At 38.9% G+C, this 24,242-nt stretch overlaps 2 protein-coding genes across 2 annotated transcripts; one reads left to right on the forward strand and one right to left on the reverse strand.

Annotated features, from left to right (window-relative positions):
- Window positions 1–392: 392 nt before the first annotated feature.
- On the reverse strand, window positions 393–5,086 carry LOC138855134 (uncharacterized). Its single transcript, XM_070102556.1, has 3 exons — window positions 4,948–5,086; window positions 4,470–4,643; window positions 393–4,063 (listed from the first exon to the last, which is right to left on the reverse strand). Exons 1-3 carry the CDS (start codon window positions 4,955–4,957, stop codon window positions 411–413), a joined length of 3,837 nt encoding a protein of 1,278 aa, XP_069958657.1. The 5' UTR covers window positions 4,958–5,086; the 3' UTR covers window positions 393–410.
- A 5,827-nt stretch (window positions 5,087–10,913) lies between these two features.
- Window positions 10,914–12,799, forward strand: LOC138855135 (uncharacterized). Its single transcript, XM_070102557.1, has 2 exons — window positions 10,914–11,842; window positions 12,003–12,799. Exons 1-2 carry the CDS (start codon window positions 11,749–11,751, stop codon window positions 12,512–12,514), a joined length of 606 nt encoding a protein of 201 aa, XP_069958658.1. The 5' UTR covers window positions 10,914–11,748; the 3' UTR covers window positions 12,515–12,799.
- The last annotated feature ends 11,443 nt before the right edge of the window (window positions 12,800–24,242 follow it).

Below are 24,242 nucleotides of genomic sequence, written 5' to 3' on the forward strand. Positions count from 1 at the left end.
GTGGTCAGTGACGTCACAAGTTAAATGAACTAAAAAGGACCACGCGCACACAGGTTGAATCTTGTCGATCCTTTTAGTTAATAAGGGACCATAGTAGTGACGTCACGCGTACACAGGTTGAATCTTGTCGATCCTTTTAGTTAATAAGGGACCATAGTAGTGACGTCACGCGCACAGGCTGAATCATGTCGACCCTATGTCAGTGACGTCAGTATTCCTCTCATTAAGTTAAATGAACTAAAAAGGACCCAGAACACAGGCTGAATCATGTCGAACTTTCAGTTCATTCAAGTTAATAAGGGGACACATATACATCATAGGGAAAACATTTTCATCATCAGAAAGACACATTTCAGGATAACACTAATACACAATATTTTTTTTTCATTATTTATTATACAAGCAATACATCACTCTATTCTCCTACGTTTAGATGGTGGAATATCAGGGTGTCCATAAGCCAAGGATTCATTAGTATTCAAATGATATCTTTTATCATCAAAGGCTGACAAACCTCTCTTATTAATTCTTACCGTACATATTTCACCTTTTACATTACCTATAGACTTACACGTGAATAATTCTCTATCTACATTTGATAAAACATTCTTATATCTTGCATGTGTTAATAATGGCATAAATTGCGAAGGAATACCCTTGGCTCTGCTGACATTAGTTGATCTTCCAGCAATCTTGACAGAATACATTTTAGCTTTCAGGGCTATCAACTCGCTAATATGGTTATCACACATTTCAGATTTCAATAACCCCAGCTCCCCTTTTCTACTATCATCATATAAGGGATGCTCAGGACTGAAATTTGAAAAATCCATATAACCTAACAATGGTTCACTTTTTAACTCGGTGTACAAATCTTTACATTTCAAGCTAAAAATATACGAGTCAGTATCGGTATAAAGAAGTCTTACATCATCACCATAATGCTGTTTTAAAACTTTATACCAAAAATGATACAATTTCTTTTTAGCTATCTCAAGAATTTGAAAACCGAGATAAAGTGGTTGCTTAACTTCTAATATATCTTTATTGAATGTGCAAATCACTCTATCTTGATTTAAATGTGTGATATTTTTTAACAAAGGATCCTTACTCGCTCTAATAAATGCTTTCTCATTATTGATATATCTATATTTCTCAGCATACTTTGTAATATTCAGCAATGATTTCCCATATATGGCGTTATTAGTTAATTTGAAGGCTTTTGACTTGATAGGACATCTTGTAGCTGTTCTCTGTGCAATATTAGTTGATATGAAAGGTTCTAAAAATTTTGTCTGTGTATATTCATATATGGTATGAACCTTTTCCACCTCTAACCCAAGTTCCAGTAATAACTGTAACAATTCTAGACTGATCAAATAATTTTTCTGAGGTAAATGACTGCCCACTAATTTCCCATTAGATTTGGGGATCTTTCTACCTTCATTTTTCAATATAGATTCACAATAAGGAGATAACATCTCTTCTGATATATTCATATGTGATAATATTAAAGGAAGTTCATCAGTGAGTCTAGCTACCTCGGGGGATATGTGCTTGGTATCACATTCTATCCAATATCCCTTTTGACCTTCACAGGAAACATTACTTAATCCCACATCGAGGATAGCATTCTTCTCGTCATTGGATAATTTTCTGATACCATTCTGTGGAAGAGCTTCAACCATCGCACTAGCATACAAAGAATTGAAATCTAGATATAGAATATGAGTGCCCATTCCACTCTCAACATCAAAATTAGGGTTAATTAGGGGATTATCTGCTTTAGAATACTGATTAATTGCGCAGGTAAACCCACCTCTGAGATTCCTTTTAATCAAGTCATATAATTCATGGGAATATATCATATCTAATCTTACATTAGTTTTCAATAGGAATGCATCCCAACTGAATGATGGTAAACTTATATAATTACTAACGTCTAACTTATAAATATCCTTGAGTGTTTTACGCCACTCCATGAAGACATCGGCTAACAAACCAACATCTGTCTTGAGATATAACATCAAGTAATCTCCTAAAGTCTTACATTTACCCAACTCAAACACTTTCAATGCATGTTCATAATCTTCTTGGCTGATAGCGCTATTTCTCAAAGAATTAAAAAAATGATCTTTACTCGGTAATTTTGTTTCATCGAGCTTCTTTAAACTATCAATATAATCATAACACAAAATTTGTTTTCCTTTACATAATAAAGGTAAGACATCTCGAGGCACATCTTTCAGAATAGTCTCTGTATATTTCAGGGATTTACCTGCCTTGATATGTTGTTCTGCTAACGTGGAAAGAGATCCATTCAATAAAGACAGTGAATCCTGAAACCTAACCTTACCTATCTCTACTTTCAAGAATTTGAATCCTTGTTTCGAATGAATTTCAACGTTATATTTATCAACATTCAATTCCTTTAAAATTATTCCTAAATCATACGACATGTTATGACAAAAAAGCAATAATTTCTCTCTCTTGTCTTTACACTGCATATTACAACGTGCACAATAGGCTCCAATATAATTATTGAAATTTAAAGTATGGTCATGGTGTTTATGTTTGTCCTTGGGGTTTTTGAAGGTGTTACCACATAATTCACAAGTGTTCTGAGAATCATGTCTCATCTTATCCTCCTCTGTCATATGGATTTCATGATACTGTCTTCTAAACTTTATTTTATTCCATTCACCACTAACATTTAAAATGAAATGATTAACAGCATCCTCCCCCTTATAACTCTTTATACACACTATTTCTCCTTTGCGATCAAATATAATATAACAATAGGCAATGGCTTTATGACGAGACTCAATTTTACCTGCTGGGAGAGTGGTGTCTAATGCACATTCGAAATCAAATACACCGATATATTCGTTGGAATGCGTATGACTAAAATTTTCAAAGTGTACTGTTGTTCCTTCCGGGGGGAATACGAGAACCTGATTGATTTTACATCCATCTTCGTGGATATCTAACTCTTCCTGTGTATTCAACTTCATCAAACAACTATGACAGTGCTTCTTTACACCTTTTTCTGTCATTATCGTTCTAACATACCCGTCAAAATCTTTGATTAAAACCAAATGTCTTTCATTCAACAATAACGCGCACATAATGTCCTTATATTTCTTATTCCCCTTACGACACATAGCCATAAATGTCCTATCTTGATCCTTTCTTAATTGATAAACATATAATGACACTTTATTTTCCTTCTCTAATATACCTAACTTATCACGCGTAATGGGGAAATCATCTATAGAAGATTTTGCGTGATTAAGACAACCTCTCTTAGTAGTAACTGCTCTGCGAATATGATCCCATGACATATTCTTTTTATGACATTGATAGGCGGCAAAAGCACGCAGTACACATAACCCATCATTAATCTCTGGATTAAATACATATTTCTTCCCTCGCAGTTTCTCGGGATATGCCACATATGACCCCACTTGTACTCTGAATTCTACTTTAACATATTCGATACTGAAAGATTCGATTTGATCTATGATCCAGCCAGATCCTTCCTGATCTTGCAACTCTGACTCGTATCTTTCTAATATCGTTCCCACCCATCGATCAAATACTTCAGAGATTTCCTCTTCACTTACTAACTCAAACGCTAAATTTATCACAAATTGTCCATTTTGATCATCACCCGATATGTTTTGACGTAATGTCCTTATAACTATAATTGGGTGGATTCTGAGCGACATTGCTAGAGGCGATCTATCATACATATCTCGCATCTGTTCTATAAAATAATCCCTATAAACATGTAAATACATTCTTAACTCTCTGTTATAAGATGAAGGAACACTATATTTCCTCACTGTATGTCTACCTCTAAAATTCTGGATATATGTAATAACTTCTGGGCTCTCATCTTCACTATTATGCGTGTCAGACACGTCATGCGAGGTAGTTGCTCTCTCATCATCATTAATGGAGGCAGAAGTACCCGCACCTCCGCATTGTGAGGTACCAACACTAGCACTCTCACCACCAAGCTGGGCAGTTTGATTCACAACACTACCAGGTGTATTTCCTGCAGAGGAAAAAAGCACATCCAATTCATAACCCAAAAAATATTAAGATTTCAATGAACAGAGGAAAAAAAAGTATATCCAATTCATAACCCAAAATATTAAGATTTCGATTCAGAAGGTCACCCTTCACAATTTTTACATAATACGTTTTAAGATTTCAATGAACAGAGGAAAAAAAAGCACATCCAATTCATAACCCAAAAAAATATTAAGATTTCAATGAACAGAGGAAAATCTTTCACCCTTCACAATTTTTACATAATACGTTTTAAGATTTCAATGAACAGAGGAAAAACAAGCACATCCAATTCATAACCCAAAATATTAAGATTTCAATGAATAGAACAAAAAATCTTTTCTCGAGTGACTAGCACAACAACAAAAGATCACAAATTGGTTACATACCTGTTTCTATAGCCTTCTTCCATAAAGCATCTACACGTGCCCACTCATTATCCAATTGCAATAACCTTTCATTGCGTTGTACACCGCCTTTCTCGATTACCAACGAACGCTGCTTTCTAATCGATAATCTTCTCTTCACCAATGCTTCCAAGTATTTCGAATATATGCTATCCCCTGTTAAGAATTTCACTTATTAACGCACTAACCCAGTAAACATTTCACTCGTATGCTTCAACAAAAATTAAACATGTAAAAAAAAACAAGAATTTTCTAACAATCTCCTCTTCACCAATTCACTTATTTAACCCATTAAAAATTTCACTTATTAACGCACTAACCCAAATTTCACTCGTATGCTTCAACAAAAATTAACCCAAATTTCACTCGTATGCTTCAACAAAAATTAACCCAAATTTCACTCGTATGCTTCAACAAAAATTAAACATGCAAAAACAAGAATTTTCTAAGTACAACTTACCTTTCTCCATGTTGTGCGGTTCAGCGTTGGAAGATGAGGTCCTTTAACTTAATGAGAGGAATACTGTGGGGGGGGAAGATGAGGTCAGTCACGGATGATGGATGGAAGCACTGTCCTCGCTCTGAGTGTCTCATTGAGCTTATATAGGCCGCCCCCTCCTCCCGACACCACGGTATAATGCGGTTCACACCTAAGGTAGATTTAAGATAATCATGAACACCTGGGTCAACACAGGTCAGACAGACAGCATGTTGTGCGGTTCAGCGTTGGAAGATGAGGTCCTTTAACTTAATGAGAGGAAACTTTTAGTTCATTTTAAAATAATATGGGGAAGATGAGCTCAGTCACGGATAGAAGCACTGTCCTCGCTCTGAGAGACTCATTGTGGGTCACCCCAACACATGGTGTAATGCGCTTCACACCTAAGGTAGATTAAAGATAATCATCGCCTTACCGAACACCTGGGTCAACTCAGGACAGACAGGCGCCATGTAATGCGCTTCACACCCAAGGTAGAACATAACACCTGCGTCAACTCAGGACAGACAGGCGCCATGAAATGCGGGTAACATCCAAGATAGAATATAATACCAGTATATCCTTACTGAAACACCTAGGTCAATCGTCACCCTAAAGCAACTAATTTTGGTGAGGCAATCCTGCTCCACATTAACTGTGTCCTCTTGTTGAACTAAAAGTATTATATATCTTGAAAACCCATTAAGACTTACAGTGTACAAGACGCCTCTCTATGGTAAACACCCTTTTTAGTTCATTCAACTTAAAGAGAGGAAGCTTTTAGATCATTTTAAAATAATAAGGGGAAGATGTTGAACTTGTCAACATACACATCTGCTGACGTTGATATATTTCGTTATCCATCAAGGATTATCATTGCCGGTTATTCGAATAGTGGCAAATCTTATTTCACATCAAAATTAATAAAGTTATACCACGAGAAATTTCATAACATTATAATATGTGGGGTGACATCACACCCCTTAGAACAAGATTCAGAGATAACTCATAAATTAACATTAAGTAACGATATTATCGACCCGCAGAATGTCATTGCATCACCTGATGAAAATACAATAATTATTGTTGATGATCTATTTTTAAAAGCAGGTAACAGTGAAATTATTCTCGAATGTTTTACTAAAGGTAGACATCATAATATAAGCATTATTCTGATTACTCAAAATATATTTCACGGAGGGCGATATAGTCGTACCATGGCGTTAAACGCCACGCATTTTGCTTTATTTAAAATGAGGGATCTTGGACAAGTAGAGATTCTGGGGCGACAAGTGTTCGGAAAAAATAAGGAATTTGTAAATATATATAAATCTGCTATAAAACGGTCACCCTTTGGTTATTTATTCATAGACCTTGCATTAAATACACCAGAAGCATTACAGTTGCGAACCAATGTGTTACGGCAGGATTCCTACGAAATTGTATACCAATGGAGCGAGCAAAATTAATTGAAAAGGTTTATAGAGATCCTGGATCTGCTGGGTCATTCTCTGGTGTAAACAGTTTATATACAGCTGTAAAAAAGATCGATCCGTCCATAACCTTGAAAGAGGTCAGAAATTTCTTAAATTCAGAAAGATCATATACTTTATACGTTCTTAAACCTAAGAAGTTTCCTCGTAGGAAAATAATTGCTCCTAAACCCAGAGTGATATTAACCTGTGATTTGGGTGATATGTCTAAATTATCCAGATATAATGATGGATATAAATACATTCTCGTGTGTATCGATGTTTTTTCAAGATATTTACAAGCAGTACTCATGAAAAAGAAAGACGGACCGAGCACTTTACATGCATTACAAAACATATTGGAGAATGAAAAGGCGAAGAATATATCGAGATTATTTACAGATAAAGGCAGGGAGTTTCTAAATAAACAGGTACAGAATTATCTCCAGAGTAAGCATATAAAGTTATATCATGTATTTTCGAAAGAAACAAAAGCTTCCATTGCAGAGAGAGGCTTGCAAACGCTGAAACGTAAATTATACAAGTATATGACAAGTGCCAATACATTTAATTATTCAAAAGTGTTAAATGAATTAGTAGATGCGTATAATTCATCTCCGCACTCGGGGATTGGCGGTAAAACCCCATTGCAAGTCCATGGTATTACGTCATTGAATGATATAAGGAATCAGTTTCGGATAAATTATAAAAATGGAAGATCCAATAAGAAACGAATCAGTAAGAAATTGGCTGTTGGAGACACAACAAGAGTGACTCTTAGCAGATCATCCGCGTTTAACCGAGGGTTTCACACACAAAATACAGAGGAAATATTTAAAATATATAGAATTAATAATTCTCAACCTATAACAACATATCATTTGAAAGATTTGAAAGGTGAAAAGATTAAAGGAATATTTTATCGCGAAGAATTGACCCCAGTCATACCACCTCCAGAATATATTATCGACAGAGTATTGAAACGAAAAAAAATTGGTGGAATTACGCATTATTTGGTATCTTATAAAGGTTATGATTCCACTTTTAATTCGTGGGTCAAAGAAGGAGATTTGTTGAAGGTACAATGAAAAAATCATTATTAGAAAAATTTAAAGAATTAATTACATTACTTAATAGTCTCCCACGCAATCATCGGAAGAGTTTATTACAACAGTTTAAGAAAACGCACATAAGTTGTATCAGTGAGATTTTCAAGAATTTGATTAAGAATAAAATACCATTAGACCCTAAAATATTTAAAAAGTACAAGAACGAGATTAAATCATTAGCTTGTAAGAAAATCGGTTTTCAGCGTAAAAAGAAATATTTGCTGAGTATCAGAGGTGGAAATCTTCTTGGCATTATATTACCTCTAGCAGTAAATATTATTTCGAGATTGTTTAATAAATCATGAAAGAATTTTATCTTGTACCAACTTCAGTTATGAATCGGAAACCTCTCGAGTTAGTAAAATCGGAGGGTGATGAGAATTTGGAAGGAGGTGGTGGTGGTGCATGCTTGAAGCGTGGTGTTAAACGCAAGTTTAAGACTACTCCCGCTAGGCAGGTCAACCCACCTGCTCTCACCTCGGTGAAACCTCAGAAAACCCCAGATTTGTCAAGATTCATGCACATAAGAGTGAGTGCGAGAAATATAGAATATGTGAAATCAATGTTGGTATTATTGCAAAGAAATCCTTTGGTGAGTTGGGATGAGAATGGTGACCTTCTTACCCCCATTACTGGACGTAATATTATTGAAATATTAAATGTTTTATCAGAAAATAATGTGAAATCAGCGAGAAGAATCGATTCTGATTACTTAACAGAAATAAAGCATTTATTAAATATATCAGGTATACATTTTGATTTTGTGAGGAATACAAAAGTGAGAAAACAATTATTACATAAAGGAGGCGGTGTAAGGAGAGAAACATCGTGGATATCATATTAGGTGAGTATATAAACTCTGTGATGTTATGTTTTTATTTAGTGTGTGTTATAAGAGTGTGGAGATGGCTGAACGTCTTCTATACGTGTGTAGCGATTCAAGTCTCGATTTATTTCCCGCCAATACACCTTCGGCTTTCATTAATAAATTATATGACCCCATTATATTAGATAATAAAATTGATTATGAGGTTGCTCTGAAAAATATAATTTACCCCAAGACGCATTATATACCGCAAAAGAATTTGAAGATATGTATTACATATGAGAAATCTACAGTAAATAAATATATGCATAAAATTGATATGAGCAAAATTATTGGAGGTGATATGGCAAGGATTTTAGAGGCAATAAATGAGGATATTAATGCAAATCTCTTAATAGCAGTTAAACATACAACGGGTATTATCATCCCCAAAAACTCAATTGTGTTCACATATCATCCAGGAATAAACAGAGTGGTTATTAACTTGAAAAAAAAAATTATACTACCTTCTGATATTACCAGTGGTTATGTGGGGTTGGAATTTGATAAAGAAGGAAGCGATATGCTAGGGTTCTTAGGTAATGAAATTTTGTATGTCTTTACCAATAAAAAAGAGATTATTTTTAACGAGTCTGGTGTGAAGGCGGTAAACCCACCCGATCCTGAATCAGGTATTAATTATATGTTAATATATAGCGATTTGATTGATCCCATTAATTTTGGCGATCAGTTGGTATCTCTTTTGGGAGTAGTTGATATTAATACATTAAGATCTAATTATGACCCCACAATGTATAAACCACTTAATAAAAAGATAATTGATCAAGTGAGTATTAAGCTCGCTGATCAGAAAGGAAGGTTAATTCAATATAATGATAAGTGTTCTACTGTATGTGTACTACATTTAAGACCTATAAAACGAGAGTGAATGATCAAGTTGAGTTAATATTGAACGAACCGTCAAGATGAGAACCAGTTTCTCTCCTCCTTCAGTGGAATCATTCCTGAAACTCTTTGATACTTCGAGGGTGAAAGGGGGAGGTTTAGATGATATTATATTATATAAAGCTAGAGGGAGGGGCGGAGGATTATTGTCATTTCTCGGTGGGATGGCCAGAAAAGCATTACCATTCTTATTGAATACCTTTGCTCCGGGAGTATTACAATACGGGCAAAATGTGTTGAACGATGTTAATAATGGTATTGCATTGAAAAATTCTGCGAGAAATAGAGGCGTAGAAACATTGAAGGGTGTCGGACAGAAGTTATTATCCGGAGGAAGTAGAAAGATTGGTTTGAAACGATTGAAATTTAATAATAAAAGAAACTGGAATATTTAATTAATTTTAGTTTATTGTTAACTGTCATATTGTTAGTATGTCGGCTGGTGCTCTATACGTTACACCAGGGGGACTCAACGCCCCCGTCCCCACTTATTCTCATTCCATAACTGATGGATTCCCAAAATTACCAGGACATACCATTATTGAATCCTCAATAGCAGCTAGACGCACCTGTGAAGTATTACCAGTAAATCAAGGATCTGATAAATTTCTCGAATTTAGAATACAAAGTTCAGAAGGTCATTTTTTAGATTTAACGAGTCTGGCCTTGGAAATGAACATAAATATAACAAATGAGGATGGGAGTGCACTGGGAGATGGAGATAAGGCCATATTTGTGAACTCTATAAGTCAGACAATATTCAAATCTGTGTGTTTGTATCTCAATGAACAACTTATAGAATCGAATCCATTTTATTCATATACGGGTTATATTAAACTGCTTAAGCATTTATCCCCATCAAAATTAGATACATTGGGAAGAATAGCATTCTTTCGTAATAAAGACACAGCAAGTAGTACTATTACAACAGCTGATTTAGATGATATTAAGAAAGACGAAGGTAAATTAACGAATGAAGTGAATACTTGTTTCCCTTTGATGCTGGATGTGAGTAGTTTTCACGAATATATCCTGGATAGTGTCGAATGTCGATTGAGACTTGAAATGCATTCACCCGCATGGGTAATTATGACTCCATTAAGCGGAAAAACATATAAATATAATATTAATTCCATTAAATTATGGATCGATAAAGTTATTCCGTATACGAATGCATTAATTGCATTGAATTCAAGCATGAGGGCAAACCCGCAGGGGTGTGAATATCTGTTCAAGAAGACATTATTTAAATCATATATTCTGGCATCTAATCAAACACAATTGATCGCAGATAATCCTTGGGGACAAGTCATACCCGATAAGATATTTATTATATTAGTTGATATGAAGACATATGATGGAGGATATAATTTTAATCCATTATATTTTCAACATGAAGATTTGAATCATTTCGGGGTTACAATTAATTCAGAAATGATTCTTAATATTGACTGTAAGTTCCCTACCCACGCGAGTAGGTTATATTACGCTACCTTGAAATCTCTGGGTTTGGAGACTGATCATCTGATTACATATAAGAGTTTTCTCCAAGGCAGAACTATATTAGGTGTTGACCTGAGAAGTGAACAGGTTAAGAATGCTATATCTGTCGAGAAGAATGGTAATTTGAGAATAGATATGACATTTGGTAAACCGAAAGATGAGAATAGAATTTGTCTGATGTTTGGTGAAACTAATGCGATTTTAAATATAAATGAAAATAGAACAGTGATAGTGCATACGCGAGTATAGACCATGAATTGTGAAGAAATAAATATTGCCTTGAAACATCATACGGGAAGATACGCCTCGTATTTGGGTTGTTTTGCCGCAAATAATATAAATGAAGTTATTATGAGGATAAAAGATAAGCCGGTAATTTTCATCATTAATATATTGAACGATCAAGATGAAAATATGGGTCATTGGATTAGTATATATGTGAACAAATACATATTAATATATTTAGATAGTTTCGGGGTGGATTTAAAACATTATACAAATATATATGAGAAAATTATATACAAGAGAAATTTCATGTACGGTATTAATCAGAGGATTCAACATGAAAAATCATTGGTGTGCGGCTTATATGCTATATATTTTGTGTATAAGTTAACAAATTATAGCGTCAAGAAAATTATACCATATTTGTTTAAAGATTTTGGTAGAAATAAATTAAAGAATGACCAATTTATAATGAAATATGCATATGAGCATTTCAATATACCCTCATGTTCAAGTGTATTTGCTAATAATTCAACGTGGAATTATGAAAATCTGTGTAAAATATTGGAATTATAATACGGTGGGGTAGAGGTGTTTAGAGGCGGGGCGAAAGGTTAGAGGCGGGGCAAAAGGTCATAACGCTGCTATAAATGCCCGTGCTGGGTCACTCTTTGCATCTACTGTCATTCAAGTTGGGTCAAGGATGAATCCAATTCAGTACTCCGTTGGAGGTGTCTGCGAGGAGGAGAGAAGACTGCATCCCTGTGTATGTCAGAATAATCCACCTGCGGTAAATGGTAAGTGATTTTTTTGTTCATTATCTTGTTCTAATATTGAAAAAAACTTTTTACACATAAATGATTTTAGAAGTGTAATGTATTAACCAATAAAACTTTTTAATGCAATTAAAGATATGCCTTATTCTTCTTCTAATCGAGAATTTTTTTTCTTTGCCAGATGCGAATATAATGCGGTTGTTGGAACTTATTCGCGCAAATCAAATCCGACAGGAGAAAATGTTTTGTGAGTTAATGGGATTGTTAGGAGCGAGATCCACCCAGCCTCCTACCCATCCATATGGAGATGCTGTTGCTACCCCTCCTACCAACGAGACTTCTCCCCGACCTCATGTGGATGTTGAGACTGTGCCTCCTACTCAGGCGGTTGATGTTAACGCTTTTATCCAGGATATTGTAACTCCTACCCACGCCGAGATCGACCCTTCTCCCCAGTCTCATATGAGTGGAGAAAGTGTTAGTAGTTGTTATTGCGATAAATGCGTATGGAGCGAGATGGAATATTTTATGACAAATTCCCAACCTACTTCATGTATGGATGAGGATTCCCCCATTTATTATCCACCAGCTTCCCCCCCAGAAGTTTATTGTATAACAGATGAGGAAGAAGATGACGACCCTGAACAAAATGCACAGAAATTCTACAAGAGAAGAAAAATTACTCTACGTTGATTTTAGTCAATGAATTGTAGCGTTTTTCAATGAAATTGTATTTGTTTGTATTACCAGAAATGTAATGGCTGTATAATAAATAATGAAAAAAAAATTGTGTATTAGTGTTATCCTGAAATGTGTCTTTCTGATGATGAAAATGTTTTCCCTATGATGTATATGTGTCCCCTTATTAACTTGAATGAACTGAAAGTTCGACATGATTCAACCTGTGTGTGTGACGTCACTGCTGTGTCCCCTTATTAACTTGAATGAACTAAAAAAAAGGGTCGACATGATTCAGCCTGTGCGCGTGACGTCACTGACCGCCGAGTAAACGCTTTTTTTTTTAGTTCATTTAACTTGTTTAGACCTGTAGTAAGCATGCCCCCATAGGAGGAGCCTATTTTGAATGCTTACCCCCAGAGGGGGGATTCCAAAAACTTTGATCCGAGGAATTGGAGAATTTCGAAAAACCCCATAGGGGGGAATCCAAAAAACTTGATCCGAGGAGATCATAAGAAAAAAAAAATTCGAGGCGCGGGGGCGATCCGGACGACGCTGCAGAAGGCGCAGCAGAAGGCGCGGGCGGGCGGGGCACGCGGGGTGGGGCGGGGCGCGCGGGGCGCTCGGGGCGGCGGGGCGGGGTGCGCGGGTGCGCGGGCGCGCGGGGCGGCGGGGCGGGGCGCGCGGGTGCGCGGGCGCGCGGCGCGACGGCGGGGTCGCGAGGCGGGGGGTCGTGGGGGGTGTGGGTATTGGGGGGTCAAGGGTGAGGTAGTCTCGAGGGCGAGGTCATGGTCAAAAACCGGAAGTAACACCTAGGTGTGAAAAGGTGACCCTCCAGCTGCTGGTCCTAGACCGGATACACCGCTCAGTGGAAGGCCTAAACCGGAAGTTCCTCGCCCAGTGAAAGGCCCAAACCGGAAGGGACGCCCCAGAGGAAGGCCTTTTCCGGAAGGGACGCCCCAGAGGAAAAATCCACTACCACTCTTGGCATATATCAGATTCAGGCATGTTGAAATCTGCATCATTTGACTTCTGGTAATGTGTGTCCTGTCGGCTAGTGGGTTTTAGCACGAGCATTTTTCCGAGACATTACTTGGAAAGTCACAGTAGAGCGCTGACTGTTTCCGGTATGTGCCAGAGGGACAGCTCCGCTCGATTAACTTGTAGGTAGTAGTACACTCCAAGTACCTGCAAAGATAACAGAGTTAGGCCTGTGTTAAACATTAATAGCATACATGCATGAATAAATAATCCTTCAGTCGAGGTTTAATTACATCATAATTTTAATTACTTTTTCCACTCTTTTCTAGATCACTCTCACTATCGACCCAATGCTCTTACTAGTTCAGTTTGCAAGTTGTTAGAACATTTGGAAAATAAACGTTTGCTGTGGTGAATAACACAAACTCAGAAGATTAATCGATCTGGATATTTCGACTCCCTTCTGGGATCCTCTTCAGCAGGTAAACAAGTGGAAGATGTGGTTTCTGGAGATACTTACTCGTCTTAATACTCGTCAATTTGACTTTCGTAGGGGCCGATGCACTTTGGACCCCCTTACTCTGTTTAGGTACTTGTGTTCGTGATGACTCTGCTAGTAAACACTTGGTTATAGCAGTCCTTTTTTTTATATTGAAAAAGTATATGACACTACGTGGCCTTATAACGTCTTGGACCAAGCTCAGTTCTTAGGCCTTCGGGGCAATCTGTTGTTGTTATTATTATTATTATTACTGTAATGCAGCAGTACATGGTTAATATGGGTTAAGCAGATGAGTTTCTGCAACAGTTAAGCGTCTTATTTCCGAAACGTTTCGCTTACATGGTAGGCTTCGTTAATCGAATATGATAATGGTATATAATACCCATAGTTTAATAAGACACTGTTGCACATGTCTTACTTTCTTCGGTCGAATACAGAAGCAGCCTACTGTGTAGGCGAAACTTTCCGGAAATAGAGATGTTTCCCTCGCCAACTTTCTGCACTGTGTACTATTAGTATAAGACACGGTCTAATAAGTTTATTAAATTTTGATGCGTAATACCTCGTTGCTCCCTTAATTTCTCTCAATACTCACATGGTACAGTTAGTTGGGTGGATGAACGTCTGACCAATGGTGGTACAGGAGTCATTAACATGTCTACACCCTGTAAGGGAATACAGGAAAACATTACAATTCTTCCTTCAGCCTAGAAAGTTACTAGAGGCAAGAGCATGGTTCATACAGGTATGGGAAGGCTAAATACAAAGAGAACTCTTTGTTTAGAGCTGCAAAGGCAAAAGGAAGGAGCAAAAGAGCATGGAAAAAATAGAGGATACAGAAGATGACAGAGAATCGGGAGGTAAGAAGAATATATACGAATGATTATGCAAGAATAAGAAGGGAAGCAGTTATATAACTACAAACCGAAGGCCAAATCAGAGCCGAAACTACTGTGATGTCCCGTGGCCTTGTGGCCACGGCGAAGTCCGGGTTTGACTCCCGGCGAGGGTAGAAACATTGGGCGTGTTTCTTTACACCGGTTGTCTGTTCCCCATCAGGAAAATCGGTACTTGGGTGTTAGTCGACTGGTGTGGGTCGCATCCTGGGACAAAACTGACCTAATTTGCCCGAAATGCTCAACATATTAAGGGGCTTTCTATATAGTAGTATGTCATTGATGTCAGCTAGGCCTGTATACCTTGTACATGTACTTGTAGAAATAGATATTATTATTATATTATCGCCACGTATAGGGAGACCACTGTAATAGAGCTGATGAAGTACTCACCACTCACGATGGAAAGGTTTTCGAGAAATTTTGCAGATTTAAGAGGTATTCACTGAATGAAGGATGGTACTAGGAAGCGGGGGTGAAAGAGTTAACCAAGACAAAGTGGATAGAATTTACGTGTCAGAGAAAGAAATTAAAAGAGTTTGATACATCAAAAACCATGGGGCCTAACGGCATTTCACCATGGATACTGAGTAGTGAAGAATTGTGTGAATCTACACTAAAAATTTACATGTCACCAGAGACTGGGAAGACTGCTGGACAGCTGTAAAACTGCAATATGGCCCCAGCATACAAGCATTGGAAGAGACAAGAAGCACTAAATTACTGGTTGGTATCACTGACATTTATACTGTCTAAAGTAGTGGAAAACTTAAACCAAAAGTTATCAGGAAAATATTGGTCGACCACCTAAAAAAGAAGAATTTGTTACAGAATCAGCATAGATATAGTGAAGGTCAGGTCTGCCTCACTAGCCTACTGAAGTTCTCTGACAAAGAAAATCAAACAAGAAAGACGAGCATCCACCGACTGCGTGTTCTTGGAGACTACGATAGTGGTAGAGAAAATAGAGTACACAGTCTCAGGAGTAGGTACCCAATAATGATGGCGACTGTAATTTGAGGCGGGGCCAGGAGCTGAGACTGAACCCCACAAACACAGCTTGGTACACACACACACATACGCGTGCACATGTTATAAATCAATAGTGTAAATAAAATGATATTTGGTGAATATCAGACACAAATAACACCAGATAAATCACAGACGTCATGTAGGGCTTGTAACTGCGGTATAAGATGTCTGGTAACGACGTGAGTGATGAATGTCTTTTAAAGTCCATCCTCCAAATTGATGGAGTCGTCCCCTCTTGTTAAGTGGTGGGAAGTAGTTCCTTAGTGTGTTAGTGGGAGAATAGGTGGGCCAGTGGACCAGAGGCAGGGATAACAGGGCCTAAATGTGCCAGTGGGTCAGGGGCGGTGATAGGTAGAAACAACAACTTTTCTCAGGATTATTAACTAAGAGTAGGACTTAGTTTTGTTGGGATCCTCTAATGTTCATTCCGAAGCAGCTGACTATCTCCTGGGTGCCTATTAACAACTATATGAATATGGGCTGAGGCTCAAATCCGGCTCCCCACCCTCCCCCAGCCATCGTAGGGCAAGAGGAAGGGTCAGGAGCTGGGAGTCTACCCCTACCCAAACAATAGGTATCTACACACACATTATTAGAACTAATTATGTATTATATATCTCTTTATTTGCACCTCTGCTAGCATGTAATCACCTGTTCACATCTTCATCATTGCCGAAAACTCTACCACTGAGACGAGAGCAGGTCCTGGATGTCACTGGTTCAGCAGAAGGGATATGTAGTAGTTTGCATGGAGTCCTTTATTCAGTGGGTGAGCACAACTGATAAGTTTCCAGTAGTGAGCTGTTAGGTAAAGTATTCAGAGTATTTGTGAATAACTTTCAATGGAGATGTATTAATTCTGAATGGGAATCTAATTCCTTGCTTCCTTTCCTTGATGTGCATGTCCACCGCTCAGATACAGGTTTTGCCTTCTCCGTTTACCGCAAACCTATGCACAGTGGCATGTACATTTACTATTTTTTCTTATGCTTTCCCTGTCAAAAAAGTGTTATCTCCCTCTTTCTCCATGCTCTCAGCATTTGTGATCCTCAGTTCCTTGAATCAGAAATTTCCACTCTTCATAATTCATTTTCCCGTCTTGGCTACCCTTCCCATTTCATAGACTACCTTCTCACGTGGTAAACGGACTTTCTTCTCTCCCAAACTCTCTACTTCTGAGAACTCTCCTGTCCTCTGCCTTCCCTACACTTCAGGTCTTTCTGATCTCAACAATTCTCTCCGTTCCTTAGACATTAAACTTACTGTCCGCCAGACTAACACTCTCCGCACTAATCTAGTTCATACCTCTCCTCCTTTTATAGATGCTCCTGGTGTCTACTCTATTTCTTGTTCCTCCTGTCCTCTTCTGTACTTTGGAGAAACTGGCCTATATCTTTTTGACAGACTTAGGGAGCACAAAAGTAGTGTTAGGCTTGCCGACACAATGCTCTTTGTCACGTCAGAGATCACAGTCATCCTATTGACCGGTCTTCTGCTAAAACTGTCTACCCTACTTCCAACTTTCAGAGTCGCCGTCTGGTTGAACCTTCCCTAATGCACAACTTTCCTTGTATGAATCTTAGTCCTGGCTTTTTGTCTGTAGATGCCTTCCTTTCCCACTACATTGTAAAATGCTCCAAACTTCAAAACACCCGTGACTTAACCTGATACCTTTTTTCTCCTTCTCCCTCTTCCTCTTTCATCTTTCCTCTTTCTCCTTTGGGTTTTCTTTCTTCTGCCTTGGGTATTTGTTCCTTCATTATTTCCCCCCTCTGTGTTCTTGCTCCTACCCTATGTGGGTCCCTAGCTCCCTTGCAGTGCTCCTCTTTCTTAGTATTTGATTGACTCCACCACAACTAGTACTAGCTCCACCACTACTACCTACTACCTCCACTACTACTATCTTCACTGCTGCTACTACTACTACTTCCACTGCTACTATTACCACCTCCACTACTACTACTATCACCTCCTCTACTACCTCTTGTCCCGTCCCTGTCTGTTTGTCTATATATACTCCCTCTTCGTTAGTGTAACTTTGTAAATGGTCCAAGTCGGATCGAAACGTCGTCGTAAGCTCTTCTCTTCTATTTGCGGGTTGTGTATTAATGCCGGTGAAGGGTTCTTGACTCAAAAAATTTTAGCAACCTTCCCATTGCTTCGATCAAATCGTATTGCCTCCGGTTCGCCAGGGCTGGTATGACCCCTACGAATTTAGCGTTCCCACGTGATTTTAATAATCGGAAGCGACTGTGACTTGTTTCAGACACGTCAGAATTCAAGCTTTATTACCGTGTCGACCAGTATACCTGGAGCATACCTGGTCTAAGACCGAGCCCGGGCCATGGTGGCGATAAACCATACACAAGTAAATCACAGGTAAATCTCTCATAAATCACATGTAAAACCCGAAGTCTCGCTTGCAGTCGAAAATATTCATTGCCTTCAAGACTGTACGTACACGAACATATTCACCAGATGATTGCTGCAAGTCTCAAGGAAAACATTATAGTAAATCACCTGGGATAACGTTCTCAAACATCAGCAAATGTGAGGAGGTAAACAAATATTTTGTGTAAAAATATGAGCTGGTTTCACAGCTTCGCTCATCGATCACGAAATGTAAACTCTTCATACAGCTTGAGAGAAACCTAGTTTTTGGGTAGCAGGTTTTTCTCCTGGTCTCGCCTAGTATACTTACTGAAGCCTGACATAGTGATCATTCTTTCAGGTAAGAAACATTCATAAACTGTCAGCATTTAACATTCATAAAGTACGACATAGTGCAACACTCTTGACTGTCAGAGAGGTCGAAATAGTGTTGTCAAGGTAGCATTAGCTTATTGTGATAAATATATAACTATTTCAAGGGGAGTGCCTTGATACCGGTGAATGGATCCATATCCAAGGAACTGGAGCTACTACTCCTTAGGATCAATCCTGATTACCTCCTATTGTCTAGCGGGTAATTTGTTAACACTGAAAAAATTCACTTGACGCTGGTCTTAATGAGGTGATTTGTATAATGGTAAGTAAAACAGTTGTTATATACTTTTCATGGCTGCTGAGAATGAATATAAGAGTAATCTCACGTTAAAACGTATTCGTGATGCTATTTTTAAGGAGCCTTTTTCGGGATGTGTTATCAAAAGGGCATTAAATGTTTTTCTTTGTAGTGATTTATTAGTTTATACTCCTTGTGGCAGAATATCACGAACTTGTTAACTACATAAAATCTTCCTCATCCTCGTAACTTAACTGCTGGAACATTATTCATGCCTGACAGAATTGTAATAGGTTGGAAGTGTCTTGTGTACTCGCCGATTTGTGGTTGCAGGTTTGTGGTTATGTGCAATTACCTATTTGTATCCCCATTTGTGTTTTCAGAGGATGGGGAGGGAGAACTGAGATTCTGATTCCATTTCAAGACTAGACCAACTCACCTGAGTAAATAATGTCATATTCAATTTTTTCATCAATATTCTGACGTTGAAACAATATTTTCTAATACCTCTGGTTTATATGGAGGTTAATTTCCAACTATGGTCCCTTATCCTTTAATGATTTATCTCTTATGTAGTCGATTTGATCCCGTGAGGCATCGCCCCTGAGGGCCGTTCTTAGACCAGGCCTCTATCCCTTGTAGTATTTCATGTATCGTGATCATCTCCCTCCTTAGCTCCTACAACGAAAAATAGCCCAATTCGGGGGAATTATCATCAGACCCTTAACTGTCTTCGAGAAGGAAACATAAATTATTCTTGGCTTTTCTTGAATTTGCTACATTGGTCTAGGTCTTCCTAGCATTAGTAGCCTGACTGGCCAGATTATAAACTAGGACCGGTCTGGGACCAGGCCACTAGGGCAGTAGCCCTCTGAATCACTAGTAAGTAGATGCACAAACCTACCTTTGTGGAACACCATAGTTTTTCATTTGATATTTTGAATAAGATAAAAACATGAGTAGTTACCTGAAGCAGTCGTGGTAGATGTGGTAGCAGGGGTTGTGGTAGGGACTGTGGGTTTAGTGGTAGTAAGGAGGGTGGTGAGCATATCTGCACCTGTAGTAATGACAGCTATACTAGAAGTGGTAGCTACAGGGCTCATAGTAGTGACGGCTCCCATGGTAGTAGTTGAGGTGGTGATGGTCGTTGCTGGAGTGGTTGAGGTGGTGATGGTCGTTGCTAGGGTCGCTGTTGTGTTAGTACCCTGGTCAACACAGATGTTGAGGTGAAGAAGATTAGATGTTTGCAACAGAAGAGTGCGTTTATCGAACATGGACCATGTTTATTACACAAATAGGCCGCACATAAAAGGGAGAGGAGCTTACGACGACGTTTCGGTCCGACTTGGACCATTTACAAAGTCAGTGTGACTTTGTAAATGATCCAAGTCGGATCTCACTACCATTTTTCAAATTAGTTCTTTCTATCTACAAGTACAACCCTTTAAGGGAGGTTCCTTCACGCTGGTGAGGGGCTCTTGATCTAGAAAATTGGATCTGTCCTCCAGTTCTCTGAATTGAGCCGGAATTCTTTCCATCCTCCACCCCCCTATAGGCGCTGTATAATCCTACGGTTTTAGCGCTCCCCATGATTATTATAATACTACAAGTACAAGGTACACAGTCCTAGCTGACATCAATAACATACTACTATATAGAAAGTCCCTTGATTATGTAGAGCATTTCGGGTAAATTAGGTCAAATTTGTCCCAGGATGCGACCCACACCAGTCGACTAACACCCAGGTACCCACTTTACTGATGGGTGAACAGGGACAACAGGTGTAAGTTGTTTTATCAACCCTATGGGTTTACAACTTCCTATGAATGGTATTCTAAATCAATGCACGTAAATTTCCTTCCCCAGGTAAGTAGTTGTCTAGTATGGAAGTTGTGGCCCAATAATTTTTTTTAAAGGTTCGTCAGGAAACAGGATAAGTGTTTCCTGACGCGGGTCTTAGATGATGACCCGCCTTTGGAGCTTTTGGTCATCTGACCGAGGCCTTCCGCTGGCTTACCCCTCCACCCCTTTAAAAATTTTGATTTCAGTTTCATTACTGTATGATGAAATTGATGCTGCTTACCTGAGCTGCCCACACTGTGTGGGTGTTGTTATGGGTGGTGAGAAGTGTGGGGGTGTGGGTGAAGGTACATTCCACCAGCTGCCCCATCAGGTCACCAGCTGGCCGGCTACCAAAGTTGGTCATTCCTGCCTGCCTGGCGAACATGGCACACTGAGGGAAGTGATGTTCATAAAGGTATAAAATACCGACAAGTTGATGATTAAGACACATCTGCAACAGTTGGCTATCTTTATTGTTGACACTGTTGCACATGTCTTAACTGTGGGAAGTAAACTAAACTATTCAGAAGTAAACTATTCAGAAGTAAACTATTCAGAAGTAAACTATTCAGAAGTAAACTATTCAGAAGTAAACTATTCAGAAGTAAACTATTCAGAAGTAAACTATTCAGAAATAAACTATTCAGAAGTAAACTATTCAGAAATAAACTATTCAGAAGTAAACTATTCAGAAATAAACTATTCAGGATAATTTTACACCTTTGTAACCCTCATATTGGAAATAAAATCTCAGACATTTCGGTCCGTCTTGGTCCATTCTAAACTCGATTCAGAAAGGACCGCTGTATGACCCTTGTCGTTTTAGCGCTTTCTTTGATTATAATAATAATAATAATAATGAAAAAGGACCGAAACATCGTCTAATTTCATCTCCAATTTGTGGGTTAGTTATAATATTTTCCTAGCCACACCACTGCAAATTTTATACACTAGAAATATTATCCTAACTTTGTAAAATCTTTGAAACACACATTATAGGTATACAGTGGTGAAGATTTAATTTTGGATAACCCAACATGTTATATATATTGTAGGATTCTTTACCACTGTGATCTATATTTTTCTTTTTTTTTATATCTATAAGCTGGATAGTTTTTGCTCTCAAAAATAATTTATGACGGAAAGGGAGAAAAGTTATCACAGGCACGAAATTTTCTTTGTCAAATATAATAATTATGAATACAAAACCTGAGGGTTTAACCTTGTTTTCAAGGGGGAGCCTTGATATTGATGGCGCTTGATTTAAGGAACTGAAACTACCTTCCCTTTCAAGGGTCAAACCTAATTACCTCCCGTTCACCAGACACTGCATGACTCCCTACTGGTCAGAGTTACTCTTAATTATGTTTCCAAGACCTAAGTGGAAGCACAAATGCAGTGCCACACTGCCATGATTCGTTTGTCGTGTACTTTCTTCCACGGGCACAGATAGTGCATCATTAAGTCATTTGAGAGACATTCGTGTTGTTTAGTGGATTGTAGTACCTACAACCTACTCTTACAGGGAAGTTCTTGACTATCGTTGTGGAAGGTGAAGACTACCAAGAGACTGAGCCCGGAGCTGTGACCTCGCGACCACAAATAGATTAAGTATAAACCTTGGTAATAGATACCGTTAAGCGGTTTAAAAAGACACGTGAGCAAACACAAGGACGTATTTATTAAAAAAAATTTCGACCCTTAACCAGTGATCTAGGTTCCAGGACTGAAACGTTTTGTAATAAATATATGCAAGTTTGTACTCGCGTATCTTTCGGAAACCAACCACAAATAGTCTAGTGTACAAATAGGCAAGTACCTGAAGAGTTGACGTGAGTAACAGAGTAGTCGAGACGGAGTCATTGGTCAGCATGGCGCCCCTCGTCAGCAGGTAATACTTCATAACATTACCATAACACTCTACCATCACCACCAGTAGTACACCAATGAACACACACTTCTGTCAAGACAATGAACCTTCTCTTATCTCTCAATAAAATCCGCGTTAAATTTTAGTATCAAGAATAAGTAGGAGAGATTTAAAACTCTGGTATTCAACAGGATCGCGTTTCTGCAACTTAAACCTAAAAGTAGTTAAAATTCTTCTGAGCAATTAGCTTGTGCAGCTCGTTTTGCAAGTGGTAGCCTAGAAGATAGATTACAGGAGTCACATCATACCCACACGGATGTTGTTATACTCGTATAGAGGCAATTACATGTATCATACTCATAAACTGTGTCATAATCAAGGCAGCCTTCAGTCTGTCTTGATTGTGGTTTCTACACAGCAGCTCCTCTTCAAGGGGGGCTCCTTGGCGTGGTGAAGAGGCTCTTGGTCTGAGGAATTAGCCCTGTCGGTCTTCTTCCTCAGACCGAACCTAATTACCCCCCATTCTCCCCTCCCCTATCCCATCCTCCCCATCCTCCCCTTTTTCCATTCCTCCTCCTCACCCCTCCCTTTTGCCCTTCCTCTTTTTGGCCTTTGGGATTTCTCCCACAGGCGTGCTAGTTCCTAGGTAGGGGAAAGGACACCGGGGTCCATCCCATTCTGTTGAAGTTCTTGGTGGTGGCGTAGTTTGCCGTGGAATCTGAATTGCCTGGGGATGTCCCAATCCCTCTCCGGTATCCCGGAGTAGCTTTGGGTGTCTTTCGGGCGACAGGTGTATCTCTGGAAGCCACCTTTCGGATTCCGGGGGTGGTGGCCGAAGGAGGTATGCTTTGTGGCGGATATCCAGCCGCCCTCTCTTTTGTCCACCGAGGTAGCTCGGCAGATGTGAGGTTGCTATCCCGGATTGCTGGTTTACTGGCATGAAGGGTAGGGTATGGCACGGGTTCCATGCTGCATCTGCGCTACTAGCGGTGTTGAGATCCTCTTGGGCGTGGAGGGAGATTTCCGGCCCTTTCATTCCTCCTGGGAACTATTCCTCCCCGCTCCCCCCTTTTTTTATTCTTTTTTTTTATTTTTATTTTCTTTTCTTCTTTCTTTTTTTTTTTTTTAAACAAAAAGCAAAGGAGTAACCTAACCATGGCAGCCCTAGTCCATTAACCCACTACCCCCGGGCCCCTTCTTGATGCCGCACCCCATTCTGACCCTGCCTTGTGTCTAGACCACTCTTCGGACACTCCTGATGCCCCTGTACCTCTTGCTGGTGCTGTTTCCTCACCCGCTTCAGGTACCAGGGCTTCGACTGACTCCTTCGATTTGTCTGAACTCCGCTATCCTTTGACTATGCTTCCGGCTTCTCCCTCTACGGTACGGCAATTTTCGAATCGCCCACCATTTCACGCCGGACCAACTCCGGTCCTATTCCTAAACGCCAACGTCAATCTCCTGATGATGCTCCTTCGTTACCTTCCCATTCTACTCGGAAAAGACCGACACGTCAAGCACTCCCTCTCCACGCTCAGTTTTGGACCACACAATGGACTAAATTCTTTACTTTAAGACCGACTTCTTCTTCTGCCTACCTTTCTGACCATAGTATT

Source organism: Cherax quadricarinatus, chromosome 82, assembly GCF_038502225.1.
Source record: "Cherax quadricarinatus isolate ZL_2023a chromosome 82, ASM3850222v1, whole genome shotgun sequence".
In the NCBI taxonomy this organism is placed as follows: Eukaryota; Metazoa; Arthropoda; class Malacostraca; order Decapoda; family Parastacidae; genus Cherax; species Cherax quadricarinatus.

Bases quoted from the DNA above. Each gene is read 5' to 3' on its own strand.
- LOC138855134 (XM_070102556.1), bottom strand. The intron at 4,064-4,469 runs GTATGTAACCAA...TTTCCTCTGCAG, and splicing joins GAAGAAGGCTATAGAAACAG to GAAATACACCTGGTAGTGTT.
- LOC138855135 (XM_070102557.1), top strand. From the start codon at position 11,749: ATGAATCCAATTCAGTACTCCGTTGGAGGTGTCTGCGAGGAGGAGAGA. The intron at 11,843-12,002 runs GTAAGTGATTTT...TTTCTTTGCCAG, and splicing joins TAATCCACCTGCGGTAAATG to ATGCGAATATAATGCGGTTG.